The sequence below is a fragment of the Poecilia latipinna genome, unplaced genomic scaffold, assembly GCF_001443285.1.
Source record: "Poecilia latipinna isolate Pla-1442-1.1 unplaced genomic scaffold, P_latipinna-1.0 Scaffold505, whole genome shotgun sequence".
NCBI classification, from domain to species: domain Eukaryota; kingdom Metazoa; phylum Chordata; class Actinopteri; order Cyprinodontiformes; family Poeciliidae; genus Poecilia; species Poecilia latipinna.
The window spans coordinates 66,865-80,413 of record NW_015113121.1 but is presented as its reverse complement, the minus strand read 5'-3'; the positions used below and the strand labels follow the sequence as shown (position 1 = coordinate 80,413).

The window sequence follows — 13,549 nt, the reverse complement described above, 5'->3', positions numbered from 1 at the left end:
TATATATATATATACAACATAACAGCTGTCAAAGCCCTCACACTCACACTGCTAGAAATCTTAACCTTTATGTGTACTTTATCTAAGGTTTTCATTACTAGTTCAAATGAAAATATAGTCCTAATAAAAACAAGCAGTATTATTTTTGGGGTAAACTTATTTCTAATAACACACATTATCTAGCTGTCTGCCTATTCGGAAGTTATTTTTGCAGTCAGTTATTCCAAAATAAGACACAAAACTGCCCTCTACTAATTAAATAGACCTTTTTAAAATTTGTTAGCAGTGAGTCATAAAGATGATTCTCCTTCAGGAACGAATTAATTCCCCCAATTATTTCATTCCTGCTTTCATTAAACTCACAAATGTGAGACACTTCTAAAATTTAGCCTCTTTTGTGGAACTATAAATACATGTTGCATCAAATTACACAAAGTTTGTTTTCAACCAGTAGTTTTATTTTTCCCTGACTTCTTGGTGTTCAGTAATCCACAGGTTATTAATGGGTGTGTAATAAAAAAAAGAAGCCTAAGAAGTGGGTGACAAACACACGGTAAAGTCTTGTAACCATGATCTAACTGGTGATATAGAAGTTTGAATCATCATTCTTGATTTTCCTAATCTTATCAGTATGGTCTTAATCTTCTTTGGCTATTTACCTTCACAAGTGGCAAACGTTTAATTGTGTAATATTTTGTTTTCATTAAAATATGTAGACACATTTGTAATTGAGGTCACACAAAACATTTCGTGTTCTAGCCATTTTATACAACAACAGGCACGCTTGTGTTATGTTTATTTGCCAATGTCAAAGATAGACCTGTTGGTCCTTTGTTACTCTTGTCTACCTGTCTCTGAAGCAGCAGCAAAATGGACTCCATTGTTGTTGTTTCTTTGAACTGGCAGCCCAGGTAGTTGAACAATTGTATGTGTGAAAGACTGACACAGCATGTGTAGAAAGGGCACAGCTATGTACCTGCTATTTTCTTTCTCATGATGGCTTTACTCAGCTAAACCTTTTCTGGCTCTCTGTTGTAGATGTTATTTGACTTAATCAATCCCTCCAGGATGTTTTTTTTTGTTTGTTTGTTTTTGGGCGGGGGGTGTTGCTGCAATTGTGGCAATTGTTATGCATGTTTTTAATAATGAAATACCTTCATGACATGGCATACAGCTCAAAAAAGTCATAATACCACCCCTTTTTAAAAGTGCTGTCAGCTGGTGTTTTGGCAGCATTTTAAAATGTTGTCTCTCAGGAGAAGTTTAATAGAAAAGAAACAAATGTTCCACAAGTGAACTTTTGCCCTCTGAGAATCCAGCAAACCGTTCATGTCTTGCTGCTTACTTCCTGTCACATCTCATGCGGAGCGGCATGCTGACGCGCACACACTCGTTCAAAGACGGTGGCCTTCAAGGTGCTATCACTTTCCATTGTGTCCTGTGTGATGGATAAATAGGTCAGCACAGGGAACACATTCACCATGGATTAGATCTCTTAGCGTCACACTGACTCAGACTTTTACACAGATTGTTTGAAACTGTGTCGCGTGCATGCATGCAACATGTTTGTTACATAAATAAATGCATTTGGGCACTACTCTTTCTTAATTTTTTTTTGTTTGCTGTGCACATAAGGCTAACTATTCTGACATTACCTCATTACTTCATATGGGTTGTTTGGATGTCAGGATACATGCAGCAATCCAGGTTAGGAGATCAGACTCACCGATGTTTGCTCACATCTGTCGCGTCCCGTTTTTTGTCTTGGTGAGAGCTTCGTGTTTGTGTGTGCACGGGCGGGGTTTTAGCAGCGTCCTCACAACGACACCCTGAGAACAATTTTACCTGAACAAATGTAAATTAAGAACAAAAAGAAGAAGGGTTTGTTGGTGGAGATGGATGAGCTGGATAGTACAAGAAAAGACAGTAATTCAAATGGATTTTAATTCTGACGGACTGTTAGTTTATGAAATGCGTAGTCAGCTCCTTTCGTGTTTGGTTTACATCGCTTGGCGTAAAACAAAGACATATTGTTCAGATGGCGTAACGGCAAGCATCTGTTTGGAGAGAATATTTCTTTATGTCTAAGCCTGCTGCAGCCCGAACCAGTTAATTCCCGTCCTGTGTTTTATTTGAAATCTCTAATTTCACTTTCATTTATTTTATAAAATGGATGTCAACAAAAATACTTTGCCGTATAGATATGACTCAAGTCATGCATAAATTGCAAAAAAATACTTTGACGGTCGAAGACTTTCAGTCTGAACTATGGACTCAGTTCAGAGTCAATGCCTCATCATAAGCAATCTTTCTCATGCAATCAGCAGTGAAAGTAAGTTCAAAGGTGTAGATTGTGTGAATAAGCGCTTTATTTTGTAAGTGCACATTCAGAATTTTAATGGGGTAAAAAACTATTACCTTATTCATTTTCAAAATGATTCACAAACTGTTTTTCACATATTTAATTGAACCTGAAGCAAAAGATGTCGCTTAGAGGTTCGTTTGTGAAAATAAGCTGAAGGATAATGATGTATATCAGAGCTTGTAGCATTTCTTTCAGATTCTATCATTGGGGTTTGGGAGAAAAAAAAAAGACTTTACCCTAGACATCAATCAGACCTTGTAAAGATCTCTGTTACCGAGTCCAAAATCGCAGCAGATTTTGGTCTCGGTAACCAAAATCTGCTGGTTACTGAAAGGCTTGACCAAAATGTTCAAGCCTTTCAAAAATGATTATTAATGGTAAGGATCCTCTGGGCATTCAGAAATAAAAATTCAAAATGACATTTGTTCCATCTGACTGGTTGTCCAGTTCTTTCTTCCTTCACTTAAGAGACAAACTGAATAAAATGTGTCGATCACATGATCCCCATGACGATTCCTGTGTGACTGTATTTCCAGGTGACATGGAGGAGTTCGAGGCCTTGTGGCTGACAGGAATCTGTCACAACGAGAAGAACGAGGTGATGAGCAGCCAGCTGGACGTAGACAACATGGCGGGGGTCTTCTACATGCTCGGGGCTGCCATGGTCCTGTCACTGATCACCTTCATCTGTGAACATTTGTTCTACTGGCAGCTGCGTTTCTGCTTCATGGGCGTGTGCTCAGGGAAGCCCGGGGTCACGTTCTCCATCAGCAGAGTGAGTGCTCCCAGGTTTTATTTTAGCTCTGACCTTTGTCCTCCTGACAGAAAGATCACAAGACCGGCTGTTTTGAAGCCACCGGCGCTGGTTGAAGTGCATCAAGTCGGTCAGGTGGATGTGATGACTCATCTGGTTTACCTGTAGCTTTTACTAGTCTAGACAGCTAAAAATACACAATATGTATCCTTCACTTCACATAAAAAGCCATTTAAAAATCTGAATTTGCTGTTAATAGGTTAGCTGGTGTATTGGCACTTCTGGTAAAGATGTAAAAAAAAAAAAGCCTTAAAGTTTTTACTGCAGTGGCATGATCTCAAGATTAAGAATTAAAAAAAAATTAAACTTTTATGTTCAGTGGGAAGAAATAATTGTGCTTAACAAATAGAAAAGACAAACAAACTTTATAATGTGTCGCCAAATAGTTAAGGTAGGCATAATAAATATCCAGAGTGTGAAAAAGATCAGATGTGAAGCAGAAACAAAGTTTGGCTTCGTCTCATCTACTCAAATTAAATGCTAGATTTTCTAAACTGTTTGGTATGACATTATGGGGGAATAATTTTGAGATTTAAGATTTTAGACACATCTTGAAGTAGGGTTGTAGGGAAGACTTCTTTCTAGCACAACATATATGCTAAATTGAGGTACATACACACTTTGCTACCTTAGAACTCTGTGTCTGTAAGAGCAGTCAGTGGAAATGAAGACGAATTACGAACTCTATAATCCATTTTAGCCTGTCACAATCCAACCACGCCCCACCTGTGTTTATTTCGCTAAAGCAGACGTTGCGGCAGTCAGTGAGACCACAGCCCTAACACAGGTCACAAGAAGGCATCTCAGGTCCAGCCTCAAAGTGTTTGGTGAAAAGTAGTGAATTGTGGAATAGATAGCTGAGACGAAAAGGAGCTTTAGAGAAGAAAACATTTTAGTCCTTGTCAAGTTCACACAAGTAAATTAGATCCAAATAAATAATCCTTCTATTGTGCTTGATTTGCATAATGTTACCTTTCAGGGGGCAGAGAATTGCTTTGTGCAAATTATTCATAGCTAGTTACTGGAATAAAGGCCACCAGTATTTATGTGTTAAGAAGCAAGGCCTTTCTAATTATAATGTCATTTAGTTTACACCCACACTGACTAAGGTGAAGGACCTCAGACAGAGATCGCTTTGACAAACATGAGAAACTGATTTTGCTTGATGAACTACTTCCTTCTCAATCTAAGACACAGTTCAGAAAGGGCAACCTATTACGGTTGTTTCAGGACACATTTGCTAAAGATTGAAGCAGCGATCTAAGATTATTAAACATCTACGATAGTTTGAATGCAGTTCGTTTTACTGGAACGCATGAGCAAGTAGCACGGCAGTGAAAAGCTATTGACACTGGCTGAGTTAAAGAGATCAGGTAGTGGAAGAAGCGATAAACAATCACGCCGGTGACAGAAAAACGGAAGAGGTGAGAAGTACCAACATAGAAGTGTGCTCACGACCTCGGTCCCGTTACCTTTCAGCCAGAGAAGCAGCAGATGAAGAGAGATAAAGACAGACAGCCCCATTGGAGCAGCTGTCGCTCATCAATGCACCCTGAAAGCAAGATAAAAAAAAAAAAATACAAAGGGGGGGATCAAGCCAAGAGAGAAAAGAGGGTTGATGGTTAACAATTATGAATGCAGCTCAGTGACGTGGAAAGTGACTAAGAGACAGACAAAAACTGTTTCTGACAAGTCGACGCCTTCGAGGAGCGTTGGCCAGCGCACTCGCTGGTGGGCAGTGTGTCGTCAACCTTTCAGATTTGACTGTCGCCTTGACCAGATTCTCGCAGCCTGCATTTGAAGAACATGTTTGCTTGACCCAACACCAAATTAACCATTTCACCATTCATCAAAAGCCAAACACACACTTTTTTTGGGCAATGGCAGATTACATTTATCAGACATAATATCATGACCACTTTCCTAGCAGTGTGTTGGGGACCCCTGCTACTGCCAAAATGGCTAACCTTTTGAGATGTGGACTCTACTAGACGTTGGAAGGTGTGCTGTAGTATCTTGCACACATGCATGTTAGCAACAGATCCTTTAATTTAGGCGTCTCAAACTCGAGGCCGTAAAAGGCCGTTTCCCAGCAGCTTTTAGACATGTCTCTCTGTTACAGTCAAATTAAATAATTAGGTCACCGGCAGGGTTCTAATCAATTGTTTGAGTTTGATTGAGTGAGCCAGTTACACATGTAATTGTTACAGGACACCAGCAACATTTACCAGCAATGGATTGGAGTTTAAGATGCCTTCTCTAAAAACCTATAAGGCGATATTCACTTGTTCCCACAGACACTCAATTGGATAAAGATGTGGAGGTTTCAGAATTCAAGTTGATACCTCAAAATTGTTGTGGTCCTAAAAATCATTCTTGAACTAGTTCAGTCTTCTGGCCTGGTGCGTTATGCACTGGAAAAATAGAACAGACATAATGTAATGCTGTGTCCATGGAAGGCTGTGTATCGTCTTTAACACTATACTTGCCCTTTCGTTACTCTGTCTTTGGTTCACGACTGTTTCTTCCTTTGACTGTTTTTCATAGACACTGATCATTGCAGACCTCTAGGCATATTATATGGCCCTTGTAAAGCTCTTTTACATTTTTACACTTCCTCATCTTTCCTCCTTCTGAAGGATCAAATTTGAAGGCAAAATGTTTAGTCGCCATTGAATGTATCCAGCCCACCAATGGTTTGCAAATCCTGTTGTTTCGTTCAGTGGTCATAATGTTATGTGCCATTTGTTTATACAGACGTTAAGTAATCAGTTTCTCACATATAAAGACGGTTCAAAGGAGCTCCTTGGCAGTGATTTATTTTACAGTTTATTGTAGGGGAACATACAGAACTCTTGTGTAGCAGCGATGTACTGTGAATTCAGATTACATTGATTAATCCTATTGATTTGTGGTCAAAACCACAAGCTTAGTGCTTCTTGTGTGGCTTCAATCAAGACACTGATCTGCCCAGTGAATACTTGGTCTGTTATATGTCCCTGAGCCTTGGACTGCGGCTGAGCCAGTCCATATTGTTCCCCAGAGATGATTCATTCATGAACTTAGATCCTATAACTGTTTAATAGAGTAAACATACTCATAGTCACAGAGAAGATGGCAATGCATTAACTTCTCTTGTTTCTGATTGCCTCTGTCTGATGTGTGTGATGCTCTCTCTCTCTCTCTTCCTGTTTAAACCCTTTCTGGTTCTGTCTATTTACTATTTACTGTTTCCTTTCATACCTTGCCTCACACTCTCTTTTTCCCCCCTATGATCTGTCTCACCCTGTCTTTCTCTCTACCCTCTTTTTCTTCAATTCACTCTCCAGGGTATCTACAGCTGCATCCATGGGGTACAAATCGAGGAAAACAAGTCAACCATTGACTCACCATCTTCTACCATAAAGAAGAACATGAACAACACCCACTCCAACATCCTACGGTTACTTCGAACTGCTAAGGACATGACTGCAGTCCCAGGCGTCAATGGCTCTCCGCATGCAGCCCTAGAGTATAGCCACAGTAGCCGTGAAGCGGCCATCTATGATATCCAGAAGCACCGGCACAGCCTGGTGGGTCACCCTGCAGATTGTAAGTCTGCTCCGCCCTATCTTCCAGAGGATCCCATGTTCAGTGATTATATCAGCGAGGTGGAGAGGACTTTTGGCAACTTGCCCCTGAAGGACAGCAACCTCTACCAGGATCATTACCGGCACCACCACCCGGCCTCGGCTCTGGGTATGTCCGGCCCCCCACCCAATAGGCCGCGTAGCTTAGGCAGCGCTAGCTCGTTGGAAGGTGGCATGTTCGATGCTGACAGTTTGGGGGGAGGGGTAGCGCCCATTTTCACCACCCAGCCCCGCCCCTCAATGACTCACAGGAATACAAGTAAATTTGACTTGATTGCAGGCCACACCGCTGCAGATACCAATCAGGGTGGGTTCAAAGGAAGCAATGTTTACGGGAGGTTTTCTTTCAAAGGAGGAGCATCCAGCACTGGGCTCATCGGGGGACACGACAGGTACTGTGGCGGGGGAGGGGGAGGCTCAGGGGGTGACGATGGGAACATTCGCTCTGATGTGTCGGATATCTCCACGCACACTGTTACCTATGGAAACCTGGAGGGCAGCACCAAGAGGCGTAAGCAGTACAGGGACAGCCTGAAAAAGAGGCCAGCCTCCGCGAAGGTCAGACGGGAGCAGGACGAGATAGAGCTGAACGCCTTCAGGAAGAGACCCCACCACCACACCGTCCACCACCACTTCCCCCATGGGCCTCTGGCACACCGCCCGGTCTCACCTCCCCTGGAGCGGAAGAGGGGAGGAGGAACGGGTAATTCTTCACCTTACATATTCCGCAAAGACAAAGACAACCTGAGGGATTTCTATGCGGACCAGTTCCGCTCCAAGGAGGGCAAGGCCAAGTGGGAGCAAGAGGGTGGAAGTGGAGGAAGCGGTGCAGGCGGTGGTAGTGGTGGTGGTATCTGTAAAAGCTTAGTGCCTGTGGAAGACTTCCTCAAAGGTAAAGGGAAGAAAACAGAGTGCAAAGGTGGGATTGGTGGAATGTCAGCAGGGCAACAGGCTCATACTTGCTGGGAGAAAGGAGTTTCTGGCCTTGGAGGGGGAGGTATAGCAGGGGGTGACTGGGAATGTCGTAACTGCCACACTGTGTGTCATCACAGTGGAGGAGGAGGCAGCACGTGCTCAGCTAGCGGAGTTGGGGGGAGTGGCAGTCGCCCCAGCTCTGCTACGCTCTGCAAACGCTGTGACTCCTGCAAGATACAGCCAAGCAACCTTTACAACATCAGTGAGGATAACAACATGATTTTTAGTGGTGTGAAGAGCAGCATTGGACCTAGTCAGACACAGACTCAGACACAGCGCAGGAAACTAGGGCCAGGTGGGAAGGTGTTACGGAGGCAACACTCTTACGATACGTTTGTAGATCTGCAGAGAGAGGGAGCTGGTCGTATGGGTGGGGTTGGAGGAGGTATTGGCGGGCAGTTTGTTCAGCCCCGAAGTGTGAGTTTGAAAGAAAAAGACCGTTACATGGAGGGCCCCAGTCCCTATGCACACATGTTTGAGAGGTATTTGGGTGAAAGGGAATCTCCCATGTTTGGAGGAATAGGAGGGGATAGAGCAGCAGGAGGGTCCTCCTTCAGTTTGTACCGTGGAGGAGAAGGTGGGTTGCATCGACGTTCAGTCGGGGAGAGAGACCTGAGGGACAGAGACAGAAATATGATGGGAGGAGGGGGCTGTGGTGGTGGTGGTGGTAACAGAGGGGCTGGGACTTACTCCTTGTCTAAATCTCTCTACCCAGATAAGGTGAACCAGAACCCCTTCATCCCAACCTTCGGTGACGACCAGTGTCTATTACACGGTGCCAAACCGTACTACATCAAAAAGCCACAGACGCAGCAGCAGCAACTTCTCAACAACAGCCGAGGAGGAGGGGACTTCCGCGGCTCCATGGGAGCGACTTCCTATTTGCCTGCGTCCGCCACAGCTGGGGTGATGTCCAATGTGGCCACAAGGTACCCCAAAGAGCTGTGCCTGGGTGGGGTGGGAGGGCCCATGGGGAACCACCACGGGGCCAACAAACTGCTGCCCGGAGGCAGGGACACGTTAGGTCTGGGACAGGGACAGAGACCCTTCAATGGTGCCAATGGACACGTTTATGAAAAGCTCTCGAGCATTGAGTCAGATGTCTGAGACTGGTCAGAGGAAGAAAGGGAGAGATAGAGAAGATGAAGTGGGTGAAGAAAAGAGTGGAAGAGGACAAAAGCTAATGACTTCTCTATGTGAAGAGAATGAGGGTACACAACAGTGTGTGTGTTGTTCTCGGTCTTCTAAAAGGAGAGGTTCTGGACAAAACACAGGGGCCTCTGCCACATAAAGTTTGGCAAAGTTCAAAGTGAGAGAAGTTTTTAATGAGACGAAAGGATTCTGGTGCTGCTCCAACGCTTGAGCGATCTGAAGGGAAGGGAAGGGAGGGTTGGAGGGAGTGGGAAAAGGTGAGATCAATTCTCCAGTCTCTGCTCTCCTCACATCCTTACGGTCTTTCCCTCCTTCCTGCAGTCTGTCCAAACATTTTGTTTAGCAACGGATATACAATCATGAATGAGAAATCTACACTTCTGCCGAAGTAACAGGGTAAACTAACAATAATTGTATTGATGATGTTAATAATATTATTGAATATTATTCTAGTGTTTAATGATGATGATCAGTTTGGATTGTTTTATAATATTATTATTATTATTATTATTATTATCATTATTTGATTTATTTAAATAGTTCATGTTATATATTTGTAAGATCTTAATTCTTTCTTAGTTCGCCAACATTACAGGAGGCTGGGCAACCAGTTCACCGATATTTGTTGGTTTTCTGTATCTTCTTTCCTATAAATTCTTCATGTTTTACTTTTTTAACTTTTCTTACTTTGACTGCAGTGAATTGTATGTAAGAGGCATGATAAGCTGAGAGCATTAAATGTACTTTTAAATTTGTGATTTTTTATTTATTTATTTATTTTGCAACTGCAGAAGCAACATCATCATACTGATTTGCGGTTTTTGTTACTTGCTTCGCCAGTACCAAAAGGGTTTCTCAATTTGCGCTGGATGTGCCTTAATGGGACTTACACTGATTTTCTATCCATTTTCTTTTGATAGGAAGATCCTCTCGCAGTCAGTCAACTGCTTTGGGAACAAAGACACACGAGAAAACCGTTCAATATTATAGTTTTAGTTTCATCTGGTGCCATCAAACTAAGCTTGCAATGAACAAATTGAAAGACACCATGGGCATTAGATCAAGAGGAAATATATTACAACATTCCTTTATTTTTAACACTTTAGTTAACATAACTATGGGAGACTTATTTTATTTAAATAATGTATTGATCCCAAGCTCCTTTTACGAAATGATCAAGAAACTACCAACGCCAATCTAATCTAATCCACAGATATCTAGCATTACATATTGTTTTTATACATTGCAAAAAAATATTGTTACACATTTATTTGAAGTAAAATCAGAAATACTTAGTTGCAGTGTCTCATAGAAGTTGCAATGACACGTTGCAACTTCAGAGTGCATAAAGATAATGAGGCTACTACAGCCACATGCCAGTATGGGAATAAAGGCTGGAAAGAGTGAGACAACAGTCCTTCTGGTTCTTTCTGAATGTAGTAAAATGACTCGTTCAGCACCTCTGAAGTCTACTAATTAGTATTGAATAAGATAGTTTTGTTTGCAAGTTAAAAAAAGAGCAACATATTGCTGCCTAAATGTCAAGTATGTATAAGCAGTGATCCAAATGTAAGTTCTGTAATTGAAAAACACATGAGCAAACATTATGATTTGTCCTGTGCTGGGAGACGGGGACTCCAACACCATTGACTCTTTAAGAAAATGGCTGCTTTATTATTCCCCAATTCTTGAAGATAATGGTAAAAAATAGACCATAGCTGTTCCCTCAGTCGGTGTCTGCAAAGTGTTTACTTTTGCAGATGAAACAATCAAATTGTTGTCATTTTGTAGGCTCTGGTTTTTATAATGCTTTTACCCGCCAATACCAATTTTGACTCATTCCAATTTCTCTGTAAGAGCTCTAATATAAAATATCTAAAATGTGTGTTTAGGTTTTACTCAGTGTGAAGCCTAATGGAAAAAACAAACAAAACAAAAAAACAGAAAAGTTTTTCAAGCACTAAAAATCTACTACAATTAGTCTTTTTTATTAGCTTTATTATATGAAAAATAGGTTATTATAAGTTATTTTAAGACTATTTTGAGGCTTAAGTGCCAGAGGTTGCAGAAGCCATGTGGCTGGACATGTCACTTTGTGCAGCAGCTCTTGTCTAACAGTGTCTAACTGTCAGTATCAGGACTGTGACTTATTTGGGTTTATGCAGGGGTCATAATTTCTTGTGCTTCACCAATTATGACCAAAATTGGAATCAGAAACAGAATCAATGGGAATGTGGTGTAGAATAAAATCCTCAAAAAAAAAATAAACAATTAGGCTATGTGAGGTTTGAGCAGGTTCGTGATTTTTTTATTTTGATACTTTTTGTAATGTTTACAAGTTATTTAACCACAGGAGAAATAAACCGGTAAGCATTGGCTTGTAACATGGAATTAGGTTAGGACAACAGGCAATGAGTGGGTAAAAAACAAGGGTAAGAGTTACCGTTGTGTTAAATTAACCTTAGAGTCATTTCTAGTTGAAATAAAACATCTGTTACACAATTGTTGACCCACTCTATACTGGATTACATAGTTAGTGTGAGGACAAATCGGACATTGTCTGATAAATTTGGTCTAGTGGATTTCAAAAGCCGTGTAAGAGGAAAAGTGCAAGTCCTGTAAAGATGCCACCTTTAACAAAAGTGATACAAGGCTGCACAGAAGACAAGAGTCAGAAAGTCAGAAAGCTTACAGAGAAAGCTCAGTAAGCTTTCTGGGGGAAAACAAGGACTTTTTCTGTTATAGCAGACAGTACTGTAGACATAAACTATAAGAAACAAAACAGCTGCCTGACAGTCCGTTTCAAATCAGCATGGAATCCATTAAGGTTTTATTTCCTTTTCTAATTTGAGAAACATCTACTTAAAAGGGACAACATCTAACCAATAAACAAGTTGCTAGCAGCATTATCAGAGGTCAGCAAATCACTGTACACACATTGAATACAAAAATAAGTTGCAGAAAAGTTTTTACTGTACGATCAGAGGTGCAAAAATGTTACGCCTTGTGATGGACTTGCAGTCCATCTATGTATATATTCTATTTCCTTGCTCAGATGTAATCTTTCAGACTCTAACTCCCAGAGCTCTCAGTGCTTTAAAAAAAAAAAAAAAAAAAACTTCACTATGAATTTATATCATTCCTGTTGGAATCAGGCATTAAATATGGAAAACTGCAAAAAAAAAAAAAAAAAAAAAAAAAAAAAAAAACAGAGACTGAATGGATGGATATTTCTCCATACATATTTTTTAAACACGTATCCAGATTTTAAAAATACTATAGCAAAAAGTCATTTTTCAATCTAACTAGAAAGTCTGTAGACTTAAACTAAAACTTTGCAAGAACTGTCCAAAACGTACCCAAATGCTGATAAGATCTGTTTTTATCTATTAAGCATTGAAGTGCTTTACAGTCCAATGCCACTGGAAGGAAAAAACAATCAAAAAGGAAAAATCACAACAACTTGCTTACTAAAATGTAGTGCTCACACAGACATTTTGATACCTTTTAGACTGAGCCTGACTCGCTGTTTTTGTGCTTTTTACAGTCTTTATTTCAAATAAACTCATAAAAAAAAAAAAACAAACTATAATCAGTTTCTGAATTAACTACGGGCAGTAGATTACCCCCACAACTACAAAGATGCACTGGTTGTTCAAAGTTGTGGGTCCAATAATTTTAGCTACCAAAATATAAAAAGCTATAGCCTTAAATCGTCCTATGCTGAACTGTAAAGCTGTCACATATTTAGACTTTGAGAAAGGATGAATTTTGGCTTCAAATCCAAAGTCCTTTGTTCAGTAAGTCATCTGTTGACGTTTTGGGGAAAATATGAGAATGAGTTATATAAACTTTTTGTATAAAAGATTTTGACACCTACCAAATCTACAATTGCCAAATTACTAACAATTAGAGAAAAATAAATACATATTTTCAGTCTCCTTTTGCCATTTAGCATGCATATTCAGTCATTTTACCCGCACTAGATCATTCAAGCACAACGTGATTGAATGGATATTAACTTGTAAAGCCCACTCAGAACCTTTCTAGACTTTTCTTCTCTTTGGCTGACAAGTCAGTATGTATGATACTTAAGGTCTCTAGTGTTTGTATGGGTTTGCATGTATGTGTTTCTTTTTCTTATTTCATTTTTTTAACCTTGACTTTTAACCCAAAAGTGACGCGTGTTTTTAAAAACAATTTTTGGAGTCACATCACTTTCACTGATGCCGATGATCCGTGCAGTCCTGTAGATGTGTGTGAGTGTTTGACTTTATTTCTCTGCAAGAGAAAACACCAATCCAAGACTGAAATTCATGCTGAAGTGCACAAAAAATATGGCTGAATTAATAGGGGGGAAAAAAAATAATGTTTTTTTTTTTTTTTTTAATGAAAAAGGTCATATTGTGGTGATTTAAATACCAGTTTTCTTGACTGTTTCATACTTTTCTTGAAAGCTGAGGTCTTGGTTTGATTCTTTGTCACTAAGAAAGTGACTCTTTTTCATAACCTCTGCTTTTTTTTTTTTTTTTTTTTTTTTTTTTTTTTTTCCTTTTTTTTTTAAAAAGAAAAAAAAAAAAATCGCTTTTTTTTTTTTTGTAGTTCCACCAAAAC

The 13,549-nt window shown here is 40.3% G+C and overlaps 1 protein-coding gene across 6 annotated transcripts in view; it reads left to right on the top strand.

Moving 5' to 3' along the window:
• Positions 1–12,802, top strand: part of grin2bb (glutamate receptor, ionotropic, N-methyl D-aspartate 2B, genome duplicate b) — a 141,575-nt gene extending 128,773 nt beyond the window's left edge. For 4 of the 6 annotated variants that reach the window (XM_015040340.1, XM_015040342.1, XM_015040339.1 and 1 more), the window contains 2 exons: positions 2,902–3,140; positions 6,509–12,802. In XM_015040340.1, coding sequence (XP_014895826.1) covers positions 2,902–3,140; positions 6,509–8,890 — 2,621 coding nt within the window. In that variant the 3' untranslated portion in view covers positions 8,891–12,802. The remainder of the gene's footprint in view (positions 1–2,901; positions 3,141–6,508) is intronic. The other 2 variants (XM_015040345.1, XM_015040343.1) reach the window with 2 other exon arrangements.
• Positions 12,803–13,549: the final 747 nt, after the last annotated feature.